The 22,986-nt window shown below is 47.7% G+C and overlaps 1 protein-coding gene across 5 annotated transcripts; it reads right to left on the bottom strand.

Moving 5' to 3' along the window:
• Nucleotides 1-278: 278 nt before the first annotated feature.
• Nucleotides 279-21,334, bottom strand: LOC127592770 (dnaJ homolog subfamily C member 13-like). 5 transcript variants are annotated; one of them, XM_052053678.1, is made up of 58 exons: nt 21,142-21,334; nt 18,303-18,383; nt 17,543-17,618; nt 17,290-17,439; nt 17,146-17,187; nt 16,399-16,599; nt 16,113-16,319; nt 15,937-16,032; nt 15,740-15,831; nt 15,387-15,553; nt 14,914-14,993; nt 14,646-14,815; nt 14,507-14,539; nt 13,716-13,815; nt 13,526-13,633; nt 13,298-13,453; nt 12,964-13,020; nt 12,769-12,890; nt 12,618-12,693; nt 12,423-12,518; nt 12,192-12,332; nt 12,010-12,027; nt 11,500-11,582; nt 11,257-11,410; nt 11,046-11,149; nt 10,817-10,976; nt 10,671-10,733; nt 10,490-10,591; nt 10,304-10,408; nt 9,554-9,756; nt 9,367-9,451; nt 9,117-9,271; nt 8,990-9,035; nt 8,442-8,596; nt 8,167-8,368; nt 7,983-8,098; nt 7,820-7,898; nt 7,582-7,717; nt 7,151-7,335; nt 6,975-7,049; nt 6,770-6,889; nt 6,236-6,622; nt 6,053-6,166; nt 5,443-5,559; nt 5,086-5,263; nt 4,917-5,008; nt 4,745-4,844; nt 4,585-4,659; nt 4,279-4,391; nt 4,026-4,195; nt 3,901-3,943; nt 3,396-3,569; nt 3,130-3,309; nt 2,472-2,612; nt 2,258-2,401; nt 1,922-2,021; nt 1,616-1,720; nt 279-1,175 (listed from the first exon to the last, which is right to left on the bottom strand). In XM_052053678.1, exons 2-57 carry the CDS (start codon nt 18,368-18,370, stop codon nt 1,665-1,667), a joined length of 6,768 nt encoding a protein of 2,255 aa, XP_051909638.1. In that variant the 5' UTR covers nt 18,371-18,383; nt 21,142-21,334; the 3' UTR covers nt 279-1,175; nt 1,616-1,664. The 5 variants fall into 5 exon arrangements, with proteins under 5 accessions (XP_051909638.1, XP_051909634.1, XP_051909635.1 ...); XM_052053674.1 differs by lacking the exon at nt 1,616-1,720; XM_052053675.1 differs by lacking the exon at nt 1,616-1,720 and having other exon boundaries at nt 12,010-12,024.
• Between the last annotated feature and the right edge of the window lie 1,652 nt (nt 21,335-22,986).

The raw sequence follows: 22,986 nt of genomic DNA, 5'->3' as shown, positions 1-22,986 counted from the left end.
AGCCAATCAAATCGAGTGGAATGCGACAATGGCAAACAAATGTTCCTAGCAAATAAACTCCAATGTACTGTCCGGACAGGGGGTCTTTGGTTTACAATTGAAATCTCCCTAATTAATCACTAACTTAACGCAGTAGCAAAGTCCTAATTAGGTAAAAACTTTTAGATCGTAAACAAAGCGATCAAATGAAAACCAGTAAGCCTGTGCAAATAAACCAACATTTTTGTTCACATGACAGTCACTTGTTGAACATGTGGAAATACTTAAGACCAATGAGCAACACTGTGGGTTCCCTTTTATTCTTAAAATTTTATGTACAAGTGCGACTGATTTGTTGTTTTAATGTACATTCAATATAGAAAGTTTATATACGCAATATTACATTGAACATGTCACAAACTGCACTGGTCTTTCACACAGAATCAAACATCATTCGTCCCGTCGACACAGCAGAAGATCATTTCAGGTTAAAGTTGTTATTTACTTATAAATATTCTAGTGCTTGTGTTTTCATTCTTGGAAAGGGTATTTTTTTCATAAAATTATGGGGGCAGCCATGGAATGATGTAGGAATAGAGATCAAAAAGGTGGCATCTACAGATCCTTTAGTTGAAAAAGGAGGAGAAATCTCATTTGCAATTTCCGATCGAAAAACTCCAAAATTGAGGCCGACAACTTTGAGGGGGGCCAGCGGAGCCAATCAGGACATTGCAAGAGGACAAGGGAAAAGGAGAAGAGACTCAATCAACTAAGAATAACAGTCTTCCGATAGTTTTCCCATGGGAAAAACAGAAGGAAATCGACAGTAAAAAATATCTTCATACAAAAAGTAAACACTTCTGCTTTTCATCGGAAGAAAGGTGTATCACGGAAACAAAACGTGGCCCATCTGTTAAGACCAATTTCAAACAATTTACGAGGTGCCGGTCGGAGAGGGTAGGTGGGGATACGGGGAGGAGTCACCGACATTCTCCTCCCCATCTGCAGCCCCCTCGTGCGTTGTCGGGTGAGGGGGTGCCAAACAGGGCAGCCTGGGTGCCTGAGCCTGACTGTTGCGAGTTCCCGTCTTCCCCGTCAGCCCTGATCGGCGTGGTCGCTGTCCACCGGGGGTGGGCCGCTGGGCAGTACGGTGGTGCCGCTTCCTGCTGCCGTGAGGTAACCGGCTACTCCTGGCCCTGGGGGAGTTGGTACGATAGGGCAGAGATACAACTATTGTCATAATTGGGTCTTCTGAGCACATGGGACACAGTACCGACTATAAGACAATGAGTATCTGAATAGCTGAAGCTGACAAAGCTAATCGCTATTCTCATCCAAAACCATCTTTTTGCATGTTCTTACAGCCTACATATTGGACGACCTCAACTGGTGGTCTGTGTTTTCCGCGAGCCTATTAGCATGCAAGCTAGGTGGTGGCTAACGCCACTAAATTGGCTATCCTGCAGTCACGAGAGGCTTTAAGCAGACATATTTTCAGTGTTGTTGTTCAGGCTTTGATCCAATATTAAATGTGGTGAAACGAGGATTGGCAAGGAAGTGGCGAGGTGGCAAGACAAGGAAGGGAATGGAGTGGTGAACAGGAAACGTGGGGGGCCATTAGGAGGTCCGAGTCTACCTGCATTAGTGCAACAGAGAGAAGGGCTCTGAGGGCCCAGCTGGGGAGTCTAGAGCCCCCCTCGCAATGGGCTGCTGGCGGCCAGGAGAGAGGGAGTGGAAACCCCTGAGGAGCAAACGAATAGGAGGAGGACAGAAAAAAGAGAACGGGAAAAGACAGAGGCAGGAAATTGAGGGATTTGGTAGTGGGGAAAAATAGGTTTGCACTCAACACCAAGGTGTGTGTGTTTAGAATAAAGACGTCAGAATGCGCCAACTGCCTTTGCAAGCAATGACAAGCAGAGCGAATGATGAGAAAACACTCTACCTGTCAGGTAGCCTGCGGTCTGCGACTCATTAATGAAGAGATCGTGTTTCTGGTCCTTAAAGGCACTCCATACGGAGGACTTGGCCAGGATCTCGTTCACCTGTTTTAAAAAAATGATGACATTGTCTGTTTTAGAACCAATGTGGCCCTTGAACACAACACCTTAGAGGGGTATTAAACAGCAAAATCTTCAGAGCAAGAATTCATATTATGTGCCAGCATTGTAGTTACTTTGATCGATATTGTATGGTGGAGTAAGAATAACATGGAACCGGAACAAGTCAGAAATTTAATGAAGCAACCGAAAGTTTAACATGCAGAGCTAAATCCTCAGACCTGTTCTCCATACTGCAGACTGCGAGTCATGGACTTGAGCGCTTTCACAATCTGGGCCTTTGTGGCCGACGGGTTGTCCAGGTTCTCCAGTCCGATTCCTTCCAGGAGCCTCAGAAGGTACGGAACCAGGTCCGCTCTGAGAGCCTGAGCAGCGGGAAGCACTTCATCTGAGCCAAAAGTGTTCCCCAATGCGATGCGGCCAAGTGTCGTTTACCTGAGCCACCAGTTCCGTCTGCTCCTTCTGGAACATGCGGTTCAGCGCCTCGCAGGCCAGCCCCGCCATATCGGTGCGGACTTTCATTCCGGTCATCAGCGGGGCGATGGCCTCCAACGCGGACATGGAGCGTACGCAGAGCTACAAAAAGACATTATCAAGTAGCACAACCAAAAATAATTGGGTCGAGTGAACCTTGGTCAGATTGTGAATCACCAAATGAAAACTTCAAAGTATGTGCGCCTATCTTCATACAGTGATGTCTTGAGTACTGCTCTGTGGATCATGATTTCACCGGGGAACAGTAGAGACATCACAAGTGCACGCTAAGCTAGAGTAATTTTCGGTATTTTTTTGAGGAGGATAAAAAAAACATGCATGCGAGTCTTATTTTTTCTGTCTACGTCCATTGCTGCACCATTTGTGTTCAAATTACCCATTGCAACATTGATGCTAGTTTTGTTAGCCAGTCTGCTGCCGTTTGCATTGTGTGTTAGCATTTAGCTAGCAGACTTTTTTTCAATCATAGTTTCGGATACATTTAGGGTTTACATTTTTCACATTTTTTGTTGTTGTTGCTACTTTTCTTTAGCTCTTGGTCCCAAACCAGTGCATATGGTGAGGTTTGACGTGCGTTTAACAAGAAGGTGCCGTTTACCTCGTTATCCGAGAGCGCGTGGATGAGGCGGATGGAGCTCTTGGGAATGGCGTTGTTCTTGTGGTTGAGCGCGGCTAAGATGCGAGGCAAGTGACCAAGAGGCGGTACCTGATCGGCCAGCTGCGCCTGCGTGCTGAACAGACACACTGCTGCCGTGGTGACCGTCTCCAGCGCCTCCCCCTAAAACCACATTTCAACAATGAACTCAAAAAAAAAGGGTGTTGTTTTATTTCGTTCCTACAACAGAAATCCCATGTCCAACTCACATTGGGATTATTCTTCTCCAGTAACTCCGTCAGGGTCTCCAGGAGCGACACCAGGAAGTCTCGAGGCTTGCGCAACACCCAGCCCGGCTGCGCGATAAAGATACGCAAGAAGACTCCGCCCACTTCCAGTTCACCCTGGCCGGCTCCGTAGGCCACAGTGAAGTCCTCCGGCAGCTGATCACAAACGCGCAAGGTCATCGTAGTGCTAACATGGTCGTCATGGCCGTAACAGCAGCAGTCGGGAGAACCAATGGCAGTTAATTATTAGCTTGTTTGTGAACTAGATTGTGGCTGCACACTCATTTCCTGATCACTTTTTTAGGAATAACTTGCAAGACTTGTTATACAAACGCTCCACACAAGCACTTGGCTTCTCTATTTGCCCGGCAACAGCACCAGCTTCTGATTGGCTATCGTTCCGGGTCACGTCACGCTGTAAGTGGCTCGGCCTGATTCGGCGGTTTTCGATTATCAGTATGCGCGTACCCCGTTTTCGAAAACTTACTTTCCAGTTGACGTCAGGATTATCCTTCTGCTGTTTAAAGTGCCTGGGGGGGGGGGAAAACACTATTGCACTATTTGGCTTTTTCTGTCTTTCCAGACCATCACTCTTTAACTTGGGGGACTTACTCGAGCATCATCTCCCGCACGGTGGTGGACACCGTCTCCCGAGAGCTGTCGTTCCAGATGAGCTCGGGATTCTCGTGCGTTCCCTCGAAGATGTGGACCGCCGCCTCGGCGTTGTCCCGCATGGCGTCCATGAACACGCTCGGCAGGAAGCGGATCAGAGTCAGGCGAACCTGGCGGATGAAAGAAAGGAATGGAAATGAAATAATTTCACGCGGGTGGATTCTGTGGACCAAGCAGGTTTTGCGACACCCACCTTGGGCCCGACCAGCTTGTCCGAAGTCATTTTGGAGAAGAGCTCAGCCGTCTGCGTGCGAACCTGAGGGTGAGTGCAGTTACAGAAGAGATCGAGCAAGTAGATAAGAGCCCCTGTTGGAAGAAAAGTAAACTCATTAGCGTGACCAATTGCAGAAAAGTTGATTGACGGGCAGTACACTTAAATGCTCTTCGACTAGATGGCATCGGAAACAATACAGAAAAAGAAACTTTTTCGAATGTTAAATCTTTGCCTTGGCAAGAAAATCATTTTGAGCAATCTGAGAAAAAGAAGTCTGACGCAAACCTTTTGCCATTGCCTCTTTGACTATTTTGGTGTTGGATGTCAAGGCATGGAGCGTCTCCAGCACCATTTGCCTGCCTAGAAGAACACACGTTGACAATGAGGAGCCCAAAAAAAAAAAATCAACAAAAAGCACATTTTTCTCAGGGCTCTTATTCTTTACTTGATGGAAGCGAGTGCAGCAGCAAGAGAAGGTTGGACAGCACCAGCGACTCGGCGATGTTGCTCACACATTCTTGATTCGACGTCACCGTGTTGACAACCTGCGAGGAAACCGCTCGAATGAAGCGACACCCAAGGTACTTGCAGATTTCTTTAGGGGATGGTTTTTGTACCTCGAGGACAAGCTGCTGCACCCTGCCGGCGCCGTGAACACGTAGCAGGGAGAAGAGCAGCTTGAAGTGGCCGATGCACTCCGTCTCAGAGCCTGGAATGACGAAAGGGGCGGGGCAAATTCGGTATCAGCTGAGAAGTCAGCGACAAGACACGGGGGCGGCGTCTCACCGGGGTTGTTCTTGATGACGTTGCGCAGAGCCTCCAGAGCCATCTCGGCGAAGCGGAGACGCCCGGCGTGCTGCTGGGACTCCACCTTGTTGCTCTGGCTCATGGCCAGCAGCGTGTGCAGGTACTGCGCTTGCGAGCCGACGTAGTCCAGCAGGCTCGCCGCAAACGCTTTGGGATACTGCGTGCGAGAAGGAAAACAGACGCGTGGGGGACTGCAAAAACGTGTAACTTGGCTTCTTAAAGAAGATATATAGAAATGTCAATTTTCAGGGGGCAACCCTGTCTCATCTAAGTCATCCAATGGACGCTATGAAAAAAAAATAATAAAAATCTGCGACTGTACTTGGAAGAGCTTACCTCAAGTGGGAAAGTTGGTTGTTCATTGTAAACGCGCACAAAGATCTCCCCGACAATCAGCTCTTTACTGTGCTCGCTGAATGCGAATTCCGCGCCAAAGCTCTCGTCGTTCTCCCCCTGTCCGGTGAGAAAGAAAGGGAGATTACATACGGTAAGATAGCCAATCCATTTTCTCGCAGCGGACAAATACATCACACTAAAAAAAGCCATTTGAGAATTTTTATTGGAAATCAATCATGAATTGTTCTTTTAAAAAAAAATGCCTACCTGCACACACGTCATACAAGATGAAACTGTCATTTGTCTTGAATGCCAAGAACCCACCACGACTTTCGGGTCAGCTCGATTTGGCTTTTTATGAAACATTAAAATGTCAACTTCTTCTCCCTGCGAGTCGTCTCCTGTCTCGCCTCGTTCTGTCTCTGCTTTTTCTGCCTGCCTTGCTTGCGTTTCTCCTTCCTCACGCTGTCTTTTTCTACCGCTGCTGACCCGCAGCAGATCCTCTCAGAGAAAACATGGAAACTGTGATGCGGGCGAGCTAACCACCGTTTCGCCGCGCCGGGCCAATTTCGATACGTCGCTTGCAAGGCACCGCCAGTGTCGTTCTTACTCTTTTAATGTTCCCCTCCTGTTGACGCTCCAGAAACTCCAACAGCTCGGCTCTTGTCCCGTTGTTCCAGATGAGGTAGGGGTTCTCCGTGTTGCTGTTCAGCAGTTTCAAGACCTTCAAGGATCAAACAAAGCTCAGTTTGGGTGTCCTGCGGCGCAGCCCGTCCCGCCCGGTTCGACCAACCTCCGAAGAAGATCCCATCCCCAGCTTCCTGGAGATGTACGGCGTCAGCATGGCGGCCAGGCTCTTGCAGATGCTGGGGTTCTCCGGAGGCGTGCTTTCCACGCCGTTGGTCTCGGGCGCGGGGTTGGCGCCGTGCGGCATCGGCAGGTAGCCGCCTAGGCGGCTGAGGGACACCAGGCTGAGCTTGGCCAGGTGGTTGGCCACCTCCTGCTGGTTGGTGTCCTGGCTGGTCTGGACCCCGCTCTCCTCCAGCGTGTAGTCGTAGTTGAAGAGGTGCACCAGCAGGTGCCAGAGCACGCCGGCGTGATACAATTGCGTCTGCAGGAAGAAGTCCACCGCGAAGGAGCTGACGCATTGCACCGCCAGGGCTGCGGTTTTGGGGAGACCCTGACGGAAGGACGACCAGAACACACAACAAGTTTCTTTTTGGAAGACGGTGAATTCACAACATTCACTGCCTTGGACACGTATTCCCAATAGCAGTCCTTTGATGGCTAGGCAGATTCCGTCCAAATTGCGATCTTGAGTGCTAACCTTTCCGTAGTATAAGATGTGACAGAGGTCTCTGATGATATAGGGCAGCTCGATCATCTTTTCTCGGCATTCCTCAAACTGCGCGGCCACGCTGTAGCACTTGCAGATGTGCCCGCACACCTGAGACATATTACGGAGTCCGTTTTTATTGAGCTGGGTTCTTCGTAAACGGGCAACGAGGCAAGATGGGTCCAGGGTTGCGTACCTGAACGGCCATGTCATCGGCCTTGCTGGATGCAGTCAACACGGAGACGCAGCGGGAAAGTGCCTCCAGCAACACCTGAGAATTTTTCCACAGTGCACGATCACAATCCTGCACGGCTCTACAGGTTGGACGCGCTTAAAAAAAAACAAACTATGAAAATCAGAAAATGAAGCAACCTCAATTCCATTCTCGCGCCGCAGCTCCTCAGCGTTGAGTGATGAGCAGTTGACGGTGTGGAAGGCGAGTTCGGTGGCGGCTGGCAGGAGAGGGGAGGTCTTGGAGAAGAGGTGGTCGTCTTGGGTCTCCATGGTGATGGTTTTGATGAGCATGGGATAGCCGGCGTACTTGTAGGGCTCTAGCTCTATTCGGAGAAGAGAACACATTCATACGAGTGAAGTGATTGCCTCAATGAAGGTGTTCAAAGGTGATAAGATCAAGAATTACAAACACAGTATGCTCCCTTTTAACACTTGCTGAACCCTTTTTTAAGACATATTGCGACACCTGCGATGCAACTAGTCTAATGCCCTGCTTCACCCATCTGCTCTTTGGCCTATTTTCCTGCCACTTCTCCTCCCTCCTCTGTTGCCGGTCTGTGTGTGCATACCATCTTTGTGCCGGTTGAAAAGGATGCTTTGGGTCTTCAGAATGAGGATAATGTTTTCCGGGTCAGGCCCATCAAGGACCCGTGCCGATTTTGTGCAAAGGAACTCGTAGGCCTTGTTGACTTTCTCAAACATTTCCTGAAAGAGTGCGGGGGTAAAAAAAAACAAAAACATGGGGATTATACAGCAACAGTGAGCATAGTGTGTGAGAGGCGGAAGAACAAAAACAAAAATACACACCCTGCCATCCGGGTTCTTGTCTGGATGGTACTTTTGCGCCAGCCTGAAGTAAGCTTTTCTGATCTTGCTCTCTTCGTGCCTTAAAAGAAAAAAAAGGCCCATAAAGCAATGGAGTGGCGGTCCAAGGCTACCACATGTTTGAGAGTGGAGGAAGCAGACTCACATCCCTTGTCCTTTGGGGAGGTTAAGGACTTCGTAAGCGTCATCTATTGACATGGAGGGAGGCTTCTTCTCCACCTCCCTCTTCCATGCTTCGAGGGTGTCCTTAAGCAGCTTCACCTAGGAGGTTAAGAAAGTTGAAATAAGTGATTCTCTTAAAACATAGAATCAACTCCAGGTATACGTACAGCATCTCGAATAGGCCAGTTGGGGAAGTGGATGGTGTCACACAGGTGTCTGAGGTAGTAGATGTTGCAGAAGAGCTCGTTGTCCAGCTGGGGGAAGCTGATGATCGGAATGGGGCAGTACTGGTAGAGGGCGCGCGTGTTGCTCTGCAGCCTGGGGCTGAAGTCGGCAATATGGGCGGCGATCTTCTCGATCATCATGCGCCTGAAAGACAAGAGATGGTCAAAGTAGGGAGCCTCGGTCAACGCACCTTAAACCGAGGAGACTTGCTTCCGACCTCATCTCACAGCTCCAGATGGCCTCCGGGGTATCGAATTCTCCGAGGAAGATCTCCGAGAAGCGCTCGGCCTCGTAGTTCTCCAGGTAGCACACCATGGCTTCGGGAAGGGCCGCGCCAAGAACGCTGCGCTGCACAATGTCCTGACCTTTGGACTAAGGACACGGGCAGGCGTCATTTCCAAAGATCGGTTCGATTTCCAAAACTCAAATGTTTTCAGTGTTCAACATGTACATGATGATTTCATGCATAAATTCAAATGGCATTAAGTGTCGGGCGTGCGCATTGGCCAGCAGAGGGCAGTCTAATATCGAGACATGGACACGCATTTGATGATGAAAGACAGAAGAAGAGCACTGCAACTAAGCTGCAGCAATATTTGTCGTTTTTAGCAGAGGATAAAGAATATGTGTTATGTTGTTAAGTATTGTATGTTCTGCCTGCATGTGCGCGAATGTTTTGGGATCATAATTTGACAATATTGAGGCTTTAAAAAAACAATACAGACAAATCTACGCCTGTGGACTCTAAAAATAAGACATCTTTACCTCTTCTGATTTAAAGGCTTGTTTCAAGTGAGTGTACTTCAGGAACCTAAAAAAAAAAAAAAGTTTCACATCATGCTTAATTGCTCCAAAAGCAATACAACATCGAAGCAGAGAACGCATTTTGCACCTCGCGACAGGAAGCACGTTGGAGCCCGTGTACATCATGATGAAAAAGAAGACGCCGGTCAAGTAGAGTCGCTGCAAGTTGGGGTTGTCCTGCATCACCAAGTACAGCACATTGGCCACCTTTTCCACCAGGATGGGGTCAAATGTCAAGAGGAGCTAAAAAACAATAATGAATAAGGAGAGGGGATTAAAAAAAACACAGTAGAATTAGGAAAGCTAAATGCTTCTACTCTTAATGAGTCACATTGTACCTGAACAATATGAGGGAGGCAAGCGCTGTCACTTATCATCCTCTTGATCTTTGGTAATGGGCGAATAATGGAGTTATCTTGATCCCTGGAGGCGGGGAGGACAAACAAAACAAAACAAAACAAAACTCAATACTCTCCATGGTTATGAATTACTATCATAATGATACATCCAGACAGCTCTATAGACCTGCTGGGGTAGTAGGAGCACATGGTGATGAGCATGTTGAGGATGAGCGTCGCCAAGTCCGTCTCGTTCATCACCGCCTGCCCTGTGGCCAGCAGGCACCACTTCAGTTGCGGGATGGCCTGCAGGGGGCGCCATCCGTCCATGCCCTGGGCCCAGCAGCGCGTCTTGGCCGACAGGGCGCCCGTGGTCCAAAACTCTTGCATCTGAAACCATGTCACATGGAAAAATGATGTCATTAAAAAATATCTCAGAATAGTGGAACACATTCCCTGTGAATTTGATGAGGAATAGTGATGTGTTAAAATGTGTCTGAGTGTGTCGTTCTGAATTGTGATGTCGCAGTTTGGCAAATTTAGATCATCACATCATCCCATTTTTGTTTTCCTGACTTGGCAGCTCGGCAGGAAAAAGATCCTGAGCCACTTTCAAGTGACTAAACTGTCAAAAGCACGACATTACAATCATAAGGTAAGCAGAGCTGCATTGAGCCTTGTAGGATAATCCGCTTAGTGTCAGCTTTCCTCTGTGTGATTCTTAACGTGGCGGTGGAGGGCAGGGGGATATTTGTCTTTGGTCATGTGTTCGATGTAGGATCTCAATCAGAGTGTATGGCAAGGAAGGCTGGTGAGTGATATGGGTGTCAGCGAAGGAGAGTGAAGTTTTGTTTTTCTAAAATGGGTTAGTTTCGACATAATTGCTCCATGACAAATTGTGAATTCAAAATGTCTCCGGGTAAAAACGAATCCATACCTCCTCAAAACTGAAAGGTCCTCTTCTTTCCTTGTCCGCATTCCCAAAGTACCATTCCTTCTCACTCTCCCGCTTCATGTCAGGCGCCGCTTCCAAGACGTTGCTCTGGGGAAAATTCAGGATACAAGCTCATCGAATACGCAGTAAAACAAATTTCAGTAGGAAATCAAGGCCAAACATTTTTACCTGGAGCGGCACCGTGGCTCTGCTGGTATGCAGATGAGCCAAGGTGAGCAAGTCCACCAGGATGCGCACCCCATTCGAGTCCATTATGTCTTTCACGTTTTTCTGCAGCAGAGGAAAACGTGCGGTTCGGGAATCGTTCTTGCAGAGAGAGAGAGCGAGTTCAAACCTTTAGGTCGCTTACCCTGTTGAGGATCAGCTTGTTGAGGAAGAGGATGAGTCTGTCCCTTTCCAGCTTGTCTGTACACTGCAAAGAGCCAATTTGACATTTCAGGCAAACGCGGCATCACTAAAGCAAGGGCACTCGGGCCGCTCGGTGGCCTAACTCACGCGGTCCAGCATGCCCACGATGTATTTGGTATCGGTGAAGGGCCCGATCTCTTCGAAGCACTTGCCGTACACGATGGTGAGCGCCTGGAGGCACAGGCACTTCATGGCGACTTTGGGCGTGAGCAGGAAGCGGTGGTAGAGCTCGTTGAAGAACTCGTACCTAGGATCAGACGCGTGGCGGTCACCCTTTGACAATAAGGAGCAGAAAATTCACCGCTGGTTTGCTTACGATCTTTTGATGGCACTCGATTCGGCATTTTCATCCTCCTCCAGCAGGAGGCGCAAGTAATAGTCACCAATCTTGATCTCATCGGAAAGGCACTCGTATTTCACCTGCCAGCACATTATGACAAGTTTGCTCTGTTAACTTGAAAGCAAACTCTTGAAAAGCTCACCAAAAAAAAAAAAAAACTAAATTAAACTCCAAGCTGGTTATGAACCTCGAATTCCTGGTGGTTCCAGGAGATGACGGCGGCGTTGCCCAGCTCGCGGTCCACGTTGAAGGCACGCATCTCCCCTTCCAGTGCGTCCCGCAGCTCCTCCCTGGTCTTCAGATTCCAGATGAGATTGGAGCGTGCGTGGTCAAGCTGGAATCTGGAGTGGACAACACGACTCATCATCATGCAGTTGCTTCGTAAATAAGTCGACTCAAAAGAGTTCTTGGCGCGGACAGCTCGGCCTACCTGTAGTAAAAAAGCTCCCAGTTGGCTTCGATCTTGATCCGCTGTCGTCGCTTTCTCAGGATGACTGGCTTTTGATTGGCATTCTGAAACCGGATACGGAAAAACAAACAAACAAAAAAAATCATACTGTTGATTGTTCAACATTGAAAATGTATCCGCTTCCAACAAATGGCGCTGAATAAAAGCGTTGACTGTACAGGCATGGATGGAAAACTTGCACGGAGGAGAGAGAAATTTCTGAGATGGCGGCATCAGAGTGAAGGAAAAGACAAAAGGACACCAAAAACAAAACCGGCAATGTGAAAACAAAAAGTAACGAAACACAAACTCTTAAAAAATCTCTGTACGGTGAACCCTTCCCAGCTGAGGAGATATTCCAGAAAAAAAACATTTGAGGACTTGAAGATGCTTTTTTTTTTTTTTTAAACGAGAGGAAGGAAGCCACAAACAGCACACGATGGACAACATAGAAGAAAAGGGCAGCGATCCCGTCGGCCAGGACTTACTCACCAGATTATTTCTGTCCTGCTACAAGTTTGACAACAGAGGGGAGGGGTGGAGACAACAGAGCGATTATTGTTCGGTGCACTAAACACAACAAGATAGTGTCCCCCCCGCCCCCCCCCCCACGTGGGTTGCTGTTCAAGAGCGGCGAGGTTCAGCCACAAACCGACAAGTACAATCCTCCTAACCTCCTTCTGAGCGACGCCCATCTTGTCTCTCCAGTGCATGAGGACCAGATCCGCCTTCTCCTTGGCAAACTTCTCCACCTCTTTGGCTGCTTTGCCAGCTAGCCGCTGCCACTCGGGCACTTTGTTGCGGTTGAGTAGGTCCTACGCCGGGAGGGGAAGAAAAAAAAACGCAATTCTGAAAAGAGGGCGGGTGGATTGTGACGTCATGTGCGAGGTGGTCGTCGCGCTCACCGTGGCAATTTTTAAGTTATCTCGGACGTGCATTCGATCCACGTCTTTCTCCGGGACCGGATCAGGACTATCCATGTAAGCAAGCAGGCCCGACGGCTACGAAATGAACACGAGGGTGATCAGCTGCTGAATCAAACTTGCGGAGTTGGGAATGACAAAATCAGCCTTAAAAAAAAAGTGATTCAAAACGTTTACCAAAATTCTCTTCAGGAGGCTCATGGCGATGGGGTTTTCGGCGGTCCACAGTCCCACCAGGTGACGGCTCAGCTGTCTAAATGGAGAAAAAAAAAACGGGAGACGTGTTCAATTTGGGCCCTGCTTCGTCGCTTACGGCGTTCTCTGCGACCTGTTGGTGAGCATCCTTTGGTCGGCGCTGATGGTGAACAAGGAGGTGTGCAAATGGCGAGGCAGGGCTCCCTCGCTCAAAGCCAGTTCTTGCATTTTGGTGGCGATTTCCTTATCTCCTTCCTTTGGTTTGGAGAAGAAAAGTGAGAGCGTGACCTCGTCCGCGAAGCAATCAAACCAATTGACAGTGCGTTACCTCAATAATGGCCTTCATCACCAGTCCAGCTCCCTTCACGATGGCCATCGAGGGATGCTACAAAGAAATTTTTTTCCTAAAATTGTTCGGAATTGTTTCATTGAAAAATTTTACAGCAGTTATTTTTTTGTGATCATCTGTTGTGGAACGTTATGGTGTTCAAAACAAGATATTGGGCGCTCTCACGACATTCCCCAAAATACAGAGGTACTGAATCATTTTACTCATTCTCAAAAGAGCATTTCTTAGCTACATAGCTACCCTGAAACGTAATCGCATTGTCAAAATTGTAAAGAAACGCTTGGCCGAGGTCACCAATGAACCCGATGGCGACCTGGAAGAGTTTGAAGAGCGTGCGTCCGTTGCCGGCCACCATCTCCAGCAGCATGTCGAACTGCTGGCCCTCGGTGGTCTCGCTGTAGGGGGCGCACAGGGCGAACGTTAAAAAATCCAGGAGGGAACTGATGACCAAAGCTCCAGTTCCTTGGTCCTGGGGGGGCAAAAATAGTCAATGGAATAAAAACAATGCGCCATTTTGACCGTCATCATAAAACGGACGTACCACATTGGTGATGAATTTTTCAAGCAGGTTTTCCAGGAACTTCTTGGATGACAACAGAGACGCTTTGTTGAGCTGCTCCTGCCTCAGGTCGTAGTCGTCGTGCATGGGCTGAGTGAAAGACGAGGGAAGCCGGTCTTTGATACGTGCTTGTGCGGCCGCGTGCGCAAAGACGACCAAAAACGTGACTTACACACATCAGGGCGCAAAGCATGTCAATAGCAGCGTGCGTCACGCCGTTGTTGTTCCTCTTTAAAGCTTTCACCGTCTTGACTCCTAATTTCTCTCTGAACCTGAAAAACATCACAATGCACTTTGCGTCAGATCCGACGAGACGTTGGACAAATGACGGGGTGCCGAAAACTGGTTTGGGTGTGGATTTAGGCTTTTGGCGATGATGCTCGTGGATTAAAGGGGACGTCTTATGGCGGATGTCGTTTTCAATCGCTTTGAAAGTTGCTAAATTGCCTGCCCCTTGTCGTCATGGTAACAAAATCTGTGTTGCTAGCAGTAGAATGGGGAGGGGCAAACCGTGGCTGATTTCACATAAAATAGGGTCGCCCCCCCCCCTCAAAACAGGCCAATGTCACGTGGTGGATAATCACAGATAATTCTAGATTCTCTGAACATTTGTCAAAAGTTCTGAGCTTTTTTTTTTAATTTGGTAAAAGAAATACTGTCCCCTTTAAAATTGCTGTTACAGAAGGGGGGGAACTTTCGTCAGCATTTGCAACATATTAAAAAGCTAGGGAATACACTTTATCCTGTCATACATCTCAGTTGGCCCAGAACGACGCAAAATACAAACAACCGAAGAAGACATAGTGAGACTGCGCAGAGAAGAATCTGACAAAGAGATGCAAAAAAAAAAAAAAAATCTAATCAAATCAAATAAATAAACAGATAGTGTGAAAGTAAAAGGAGTGCAGGCGGGAACGAGAGCCAGACGCCGGGCAGACTGAGATGTATGGATTTCATATTTACGTTCCGTCTGTGAGTCCAAACCCTTGACCAGACCTTGGGATGACAGAGCACGCCCGTTACTCGCAGCTGAGCATTGACTGGACAAGGCATGCGCCGGGTGCGCCGCTGCGACGGCGGCGGCGGCGGCGGCGGCTCTTACTTTGGCAGCTGAGTGAAGGCCTGGAAGCCGGCCTTGGAGGCCACCAGGCGGCGGATGGCCTGGAAGTGGCTCTCAAGCTCGGCGTTGAGAGCGGGCAGCTCGGCGTCCTGCGACAGGAGGGCCAGGACGGCGTTGTTGATGAGCTTCTCTTTGTTCTCGGAGAACAGACCCTTGAAAAGACAAAAAGAAAATTTTAAAAAATTAAAAACGGTGAGCTACTTCCGCCCGTGTGGACGCAGGCATGCACGCTTCTTCAAAAGATACTCACGTCTTGCGTTACTGCGTGCAACACGCCACTGTAGGAGATGTTGGCGTTGAATCGGTACACAGCGTCGGCAAAGTGCCCGTCTGAGAAATAAAAGAACAAGTCGGCGCGTTGAATAAGAGAAAACAAAAATCGCCACGAAGCTTTCCTGATTCAACCATCTTATGATTTTGAGTTTAAAAATCGAGAAGAAAAATAACTAAATGTAGCATCAAAATTTTCCGCTGATTTACATTCCTTTTTTTTTTAATTATTATTTTTAAATGTGCAAACATGTCTATGGATCAAGACCGTATTTAATCATTAAAATAATTATAATACAATGCAATTGTTTTTAATTAGTTCAAACAACAATTTAGATTTTTTTTTAATTTAAATAAAATCAAGATTTTCAAACGGGTGCATTTTTCATGCAAAACAAGATGAAACTTAAAAACATGAACAAAATCTATCGACTGCCACGAGCGGCGACTCACTCGGCGGCGCGGCCAAGAACTTGAGGTGCAGACTCTCCACCTCCTCATCCACGGGCATGCTCAGGAGGCCCCATCGCTGGCCGCGCCGCGTGGGCGCCATCTTGACGCACACGTCCCTGTTGCCCGACGCGCGCACGCCGTCCAGCAGGCTGGCCAGCAGGGAGTCCCTGCAAGCGTGTGGAGGGGGAGGGAGAAGGCCATGAGCCAAGTCAATAAAACGCACATGTCGCATCTTGACTGATGGGTGAAACTCGATTAAAATCAATAACATCATTGACTCTCAAAAGATTTGATTAAAATCAAGCTAGGTTGCAAAACTAATAGCGGAAAAGCGCTATACGAAGTGCACGTACCGTTCTGTGGAGGAGAACTTTCTGATCTGGCCTCGGATGAACTCGACTGTAAACACCTGAGGATTGTCGACGTCGCAGATGAGCGCAAACACCTGTCGGAAGTACGGAGAGAGAATCCCACGGATTGAAGTCTCCTCACTCCACATCTCAAACAATTGCGAACAAAGAAGCAGGTGACGCGAATGCCGCGAGCGCACCTCTCCAAACGGTTTGATGGTGACGATGTTGTAGGAAGCTGGATCCCTCTCCACCAAACACGTCTCGGTCAGCGCCAAGATTCGTTTCACGGGCTCCTGGAAAAGAGAGAGAAGGCTCCGCTTGAGTCGAAGAAGAAGAAATGAGCAGGTGGAGCGACGATTGGCGGCGTCCTCACCGAGTGGCGCGGGGTGATCTTCTGCACCACAAACTCGGCCAGCGACGTGATGCTCTCGTCCGATCCGTACTTCCCCAGCCGGTCCGTCACAAAACCCTCAAAGGTGAGCGCCTCCTTCCTGAGCCGCAGCATGATGCCGATGAAGTTGCCGGCGTGCTCGATGGCGCTGCGGATGATGTCGTCCCGGTGCTCGGAGGCAAACAGATGCTGAGGCACGACGCGCGGCGTTAAAGACGTCCGCTTTGGGGTTCGCGAACAAATGAAGCGATTCTCAGTGCGTACGCACCAGCCGGCTGAAGCCGCCGTAAAGGATGCAGAAGCCTCCCTGGTAGTCGGAGGTCTCCACGAAGCCCTCCACGTTGCGATAGTCGTAGGAGCACAGCACCCGATTGGTGTGCGGATCGATCTGGTCGATGCCGCCCGGCGTCACCTCCAAGCTGACGGGCTTGCGCGTGTCGCTCCAGTGGTGCTTGTAGCAGTTGTACCGCTGGTGGACGTAGAAGGAGACAGATTGAGCGAAAAAGGTGGTCCTGCGTGTTGGTGAGCACAATTCAGGATAAAAATGCAGATGGCAGGGGTTTTTTTCACTTTTTTTTTTAAATCCATTAACAAATAATGCGCTTGTATTAGGCCCATGAGGTGCAATGACCAAATGGATCCAGCAGGTGGCATTGTTGTAAAAACAAAACAAAACGCTGTGCATTTACAGTTGCAAAACATCACCCACAAAACTGGAGGGGGAAAGCCACAATTTTTTTCAATTCAGTCCAATCAAAGTGTTTTTCGGAAGTCTGCACAACTGAAAGTCATTGTGATGGTTCCCGTATTCAAATGGAATCAAAATATGCAATTGGCCCTCCTGGTGGTGCCTACAAACAATCCTAACAACACACAAATGGACTCTCATTGCAAGCCATAAAGCCGACTACAAAACAGCAGACGCACTTAAATAACATGCCCACCCCCCCCACAAAAAAAAAGTGTCTGTTGAAATGTGCAAATTTTTCAGAAAATGATTCACTCTTGCACTTACCCTGCCGGTTATTTTCCCTTCTGAAAATTCCGTTCGGAATCTCTGTGAATGAACAAAAACGTGGTGAGCGAGGACAAAAGGATCATCTCACGGAAGGCCTTTTGGATGGAAACGGGGGCGGGGGGGGGGCACTTTGGCCCTCACCAAAGCTTCTGTGAGCAGCTCCGTCCGATGCTCGGTGGAGAACTTGAGCGTCTCCGACTTCTTGCCGGTGCCCTTTCGGAACGTGAGACTGAACTCCGTTCCCTGGCCTTTCCCCACCGGACCGATTCCACAAATGTCTCCATAAGGCCACTGGGCAAAGCGATGCGCAAAGGTTAAAAGCTATCACGGATATTTTTTTTTCCCCATCTGGAACTCGCGTACCGCCGCCTTGTGCCGACGAGCTGTCACGAACCTGATTTGTGACTTCGAGCGTGGTGGGGTTGTACGTGGTGATGCCGTGAGTTCCGACGGAGAAGACGCGCTTGTACCTGAAGGGCATCGAAACAGTCGGTCAGCTGTTGAGGTAGACCTTAACCACAGGATGTGCTTATTTGTTGACTTGGTTTCAACCACTGCTGCCACGCCATTTAAAGCCACATTAAGAAATATCATGTTGGGAAGCTTTGCAAAAAAAAAAAAATTAAAATAAAAAATAATAATCCATTGAGACAAAAAAAAAGTGACATTGGACTACTGCGCGGTCGTCCAGCTTTAACATTCGCTGTATCGTTTTTTTGTAGTTTGGTTCATCAGCAAGAAGAGCGGCTCCTTATAAGCACGCCAACCGAGTGAAACGCTGACATCGGAGGTCTCGGCTTCACAGAGTCGACCGGCACAAGTCAGGACGCGTCGAGTGTCGCCGTAAATCACGCCTGCGTCAAGGGCAACTGAAGCACGCCAGTTGCATTCATGCTGACTATGACACAGTGCGCGGTTCACGTTTCCTTTCGGGCCGAGATTTGGATTTCACACACTTTTTTTTTTTGTTTAAAAAAAAAAAGCTTTTCCTTCCACTTGTGATGTTTCATAACGCAGCAAGTTAAGCAACTTCCCGTGCGGGACGCGACGACTTCTCTGTCATTCAATATTGCATTCGAGCGACCCCTTTTTTTCCAGCCTCAATCGGGACAAAGGGAAAAAAATTAAAATAAAAAAAAAAATAAAGCTCTTACTTTCCCCTCCACGAGTGCTTGGTGGTGTAGTAGCAGGCCAGGTCCTTGTTGTCTTTCAGGACGTTCATCTTTTCACAGGACCTGAGGAGCACAGCAGACGCCGGAAAGTTAAGAAGGGACAACAAGTCGTTCATTTTTTTTCGCCAGGCGACAAAGTCCGAACGTTGTGCGGCCATCTGCGGATCGGCGTGACGGGCTTTGCGTCGCGCCGACGCGCACACGCTTCGCGCTGCCTTTCGACATTCTGCGGCGCGATGGGAAATCCTCTGCTGGACTAACAGGTCGTCCGACCGGCGTCTCCGCCGCTGGTCGAGCTGAAATCAATCCGGCCACTCAGAATGCATTATAAGTAGGGGGTCAAAGGTCAAGAACACAGTAATCACCTGTCGATAAAAACGATTGGAGAGCCAGCGTGGATATTGATTGCATTTAGAAGGTCGGAGTTTAATAATAGGCAACTAAAAATGGATTGAAACGCCAGTATTTCCTCTAATAATGTGTAAGAACCCACAAAAAAAATATAAAAATCTGCACCATACCTCAAATAAAAACCGCTGTGTGGTGACTGTCGTAAGATGTTGACGGTGGTATTTAAATAAAAAGCATTCAGACATTCAATTATGACAGAAAATATCTGAGCAAGTATTTCTTTTTTTAAAAAAAAGCTTTTCTACAAAATAGCTTTTCTCCCCCAATAAATGGCTTAGTTTTTATTTTGTTTGTCCCCTTAAATTAGTACTAATAAAGCACATTATGTGTTTACTCCCTATTAAACGCCTAACCCTAAAATACAGTTTTTTTCCCTGCATTGGATTCAGATTTTTACTAAAATAGACTTTGCATTGAGAGAATATAAACATATACGAGTCGGGACACTCGTGATATTGAGGCTGTCAATAAATGCCTTACCCCGAAGATAGAGGTTCCCCCACAAAAATACGTATTTGGGTCCTTCCTGTAACCCAGACTTACATTGTTTGTTCAATGACCCCCCCCCCCCACCCATTTAGTACCAATAAATCCAAGCTGATGCGGAAAAATCTCCGTCTCTTCTTTCCTGAGCAATCGACGCCTCTTGTGACCAAAGTGGAGCGCGATGGGAGCAGGGGGGGGGGGGGGGGGGCTTTGTCAGCATTCTGCCAGAATCCGGGAAAAGTCGGACGCCAGCTTTTCCTTCCGCTACTCTCGGGCCAAATGGAAGAATGCCTGCACGACTGCTGCTGAAAAGTGGCCACTTTGACGAAATGATTCACAATCCAGTCAATCACACACGGACACCGGAACAAGCCAGTGCCAAATTTTTGCTTGAGGACCTTCACGCATACAAATTCACATTAAGGCCATGTCGGATCATGTGACAAGCCATAGCGGGGCCGGCTCCCGCTTCCTGTCTGAAGGCGGATCAATAGCGAAGTATTAATGGACCATCGGAAGAAGAGAGCAACATTTACACGCCAAGATCATCCGGACAGCTTGAGCGCCTTCTCAATGAGGTTTGATATTTAATCGCTGGTTTCATGAAAAGCATCCACATTGTTGAAAGGTGCCACCGAAACATTACTCATGAGCCCGACGACTCTTGAAATGTGCCTCGTATGCATCTTGAGCTCATATTTGGTCGGCTGGAGCAGAGCCAGGGTGCAAGGTTCAACCTGACCTAGGGCCATTATGGCACAGTGGGCCAGGAACAAATTGGACGTAGCAGCCAATTTATCCAGATGTTTTTTGATATAAAGGACCCCATTAGGTAGAAATATATAAAACATAAAGCAAAAAATTGTATGTCAAGATTCAAAAAATTTGTAAATTGTGATCATTTAAAGGGCATTGCGGCGCTCCCGCTGATCTCGTTGAGAGGGATTGTCATCCTGAAACGATCTAAATCCTCTGGTTTCAGCCACTTGACAATATTGTCCAATTTTTGTAGTCCTCCATGAAATCACACCGACTGTCCTGGTATGGAATCAAAATTAACACATTTGCAAACATATCCTTTTCAATTCTCTGACAAGCTCCAGAGCAAACCAGTACTTGAATCAGAACCCATTTTAGTTCATGCATTTTCTGCTCGGTCTATTTTGAAATAATGTCCTGTTTTGGAATAAGGGGATGCAATTTTTTTGTTTAAACGGTTTCATCCGATTCATCGACTAAACGAAAACATAACCAACAAATTAATTACGTCTGCAACCCTCGTGTTTACATTGCTATGTTTTAGGTTACAGATACATGAGAAAAAAATTAATATACAGGTTTTTTAATTTAAAACTTGATGATGAAGAACTGAGCGCCACAATGCAAAGGGTTATTTGACTCTGGACGGTGAGACGGAAGATGAAGTAATTAAGGCTGGCTATTAACTAATCACGTCTCTGGTTGTCACGCATCAATTTAACGAAGCAGTCGCTCTCCGAGGAAGGCTGAAGCAGCTCATCGGAATCACTTTTGACAGTTTGAGCGCTTCTTCTTTGCCTCATAGGAAACGAATGTTAATTTGCTCCCTTGTGACAAGCTTTTTGAGCACCAGGCTTATCAGTCGACAACTTCACTTAACTCGACTGCTGCACTGCAAAGCGGCCTAGGATGAGCTTGACTCATGACTGTCCGGTTTGGACGCCGTCGCCTTTCTACATTGCCGGTCACCCAAACGAGACAACTTCAAAGCGCAGAATGTTTTGGGGGAATGTGACAGACACGAACGGAGTTTGGAGCCCCATCTTGTGATGCTAAAACTAGCGGCTAGCTCGCGCATCACTAAGCTAGTCGCATTAGCAGCGGGTTCCAATTACATGGGCGAGATGTCTCCCAACAGTGGGGCAAAGAATGAGGACGCATTTACCTGTCAAATCACGAGCGGGTGTGAATTCCAGCCGGCCCTTGGCCCCCCGCCCTCCTCGGTCTACTGCTGCCGCCTCTCGCTGTGGCCGTTCGGGTGACGGAGGTGCTCGCGTTACGCCGTCGATTCCCCCCCCAACGGCGCTAAGGACGCTGCCATATTCCTCCGAACCAGAATGCACCAGTGCGCATGCGCTAAGCCTGCCTGTCATGCGGCGGTCAGCTGATTGGCTTGTCGGAACGCGCAGAATGGTGTAAGCTGGTTGCAGATCAGCGTTCGCTGCGTTTGGGCTCTTTTTAAATTGAGCAATACAGGCGAAACTGATTGTGGAGCAGTTGGAAAGGCTTCGATCGTGCCTCTCCGTTTCATCGTCGAAATGTGAATTTTACCGACAAACGGCATTCGCGGGAGAACAGGGACACCCCCCCCCCCCGCGAATAGCAACTAGCGTGTAAGTAAAATAAACACTTCGACCACCTCTACCCCCCCCAAAAAAAATATCCAAGAAAAGCTGATAAATATTCACCATACGTCTTTTAACAAAAAATGGGGTGGAGGTATGAGTTTGTGGGTCAAACCATGAAGGTAAAAACAAAAATGAAAAAATCTAACAAAATATTGGAAACAATCTCAATAAAATCTGTGAATGCTGTATGTGAATGCACGGCTGCCAAATTGTATGATTTAACCCACTGAGTTCCTACTCAAACCAAAAATATGTATATTTTAATATATCAGACCTATCAATATTCAATCTAATGTTAACAAACCGAAAGACGCCTGCAACTGCAACGCTTGGCTAAGAAAAAGGGTTATTGTGCTCTCTAGTGGCAGCAATGTTCTAATATGAACTGCAAAAAAAAACACTTCAATAGCCAATCGAGTACATCCCAAACTACATTGAGCCAATTTTACTTCTCACGGTACCTCTGCAAACCAAAATGTCATAAAAAGCACAGTATGAAATAGCAATAATGATTCTGTTGTATGATAATGTACATAATTTGTATTGTTATAAATAAACAATAGCTGTGAACCAATCAGGTGAAGCGAAACTATATCACTATTTTCTGCATGATGAAAAAGCCATTCCGATAACTTCTTAACAAACTGGCTCCCTATAGTCAGATGTGATGTAACTCACCTTGACTGGAAGTAAGGGGGAAACATCTTGGCCTCTGTCTTGTACTGATGCCGCACACTCAACTTGAGTGGGGTCGAACACAAACGGGGCAGTCAGTCACGTTATAATGAAGCATCTGATTTGGTGACCAATCATGCGCTGCCCCTTAGTTTAATTCATTTAAGGGCGACAGAGAAGAAATTCAGGGGTGGAGTTTCCTCCTGTCTTTACTTCAGATCACAGACGGAAAAAAGCAAAGCGTCAAAACTATTGAGTGGTATGATAAAGGGGCTACTGGATAAAAACATTTTTAGTTTGTGTTGAGTCTAGTTTTAGATTGGCAGGCTGTTGCCTGATGATGTCATGTAGGAATAGTGTCATTCGTGTCCTCATTAGGATCATGGGCCGTGACGGGGTAAACCTTGAACTGGTCTTGAGTGAGTTACGGGGCACGGAATACTCACATTCAGTCCTATGTGGCAATTTAGAGTCCAAAATGAAGCTAACATGGAAGGTTTTGGGGATGTGGGAAGAAGCCTGCATAAGCTCACATGGGAAGGCCGGCCCTTTAACCCCAAACTTCAGGAGTGTCACTACAGATGTGCTCACCACTCATTCATCATGTTCCCGGAATGCAGTCGTACCAAATGCAATTTTGCTGCCCTATTAGTCTCACGTTGCTCCAATTGTGCATCCAAAAATGAGCAAATATGCTCCAAATTTGA

Source organism: Hippocampus zosterae, chromosome 20 (assembly GCF_025434085.1).
Source record: "Hippocampus zosterae strain Florida chromosome 20, ASM2543408v3, whole genome shotgun sequence".
NCBI lineage: Eukaryota > Metazoa > Chordata > Actinopteri > Syngnathiformes > Syngnathidae > Hippocampus > Hippocampus zosterae.
Note: the sequence above shows the minus strand (reverse complement) of the source record. Positions and strands in the feature narration are given on the sequence as shown.

Bases quoted from the DNA above. Each gene is read 5' to 3' on its own strand.
- LOC127592770 (XM_052053674.1), bottom strand. From the start codon at position 18,370: ATGAACGTCCTGAAAGACAACAAGGACCTGGCCTGCTACTACACCACC. The intron at 13,021-13,297 runs GTCGCCATCGGG...ATTTCTTTGTAG, and splicing joins CGCTCTTCAAACTCTTCCAG to CATCCCTCGATGGCCATCGT. The intron at 9,036-9,116 runs GTGCAAAATGCG...TTTTTTTTTTAG, and splicing joins AACGTGCTTCCTGTCGCGAG to GTTCCTGAAGTACACTCACT.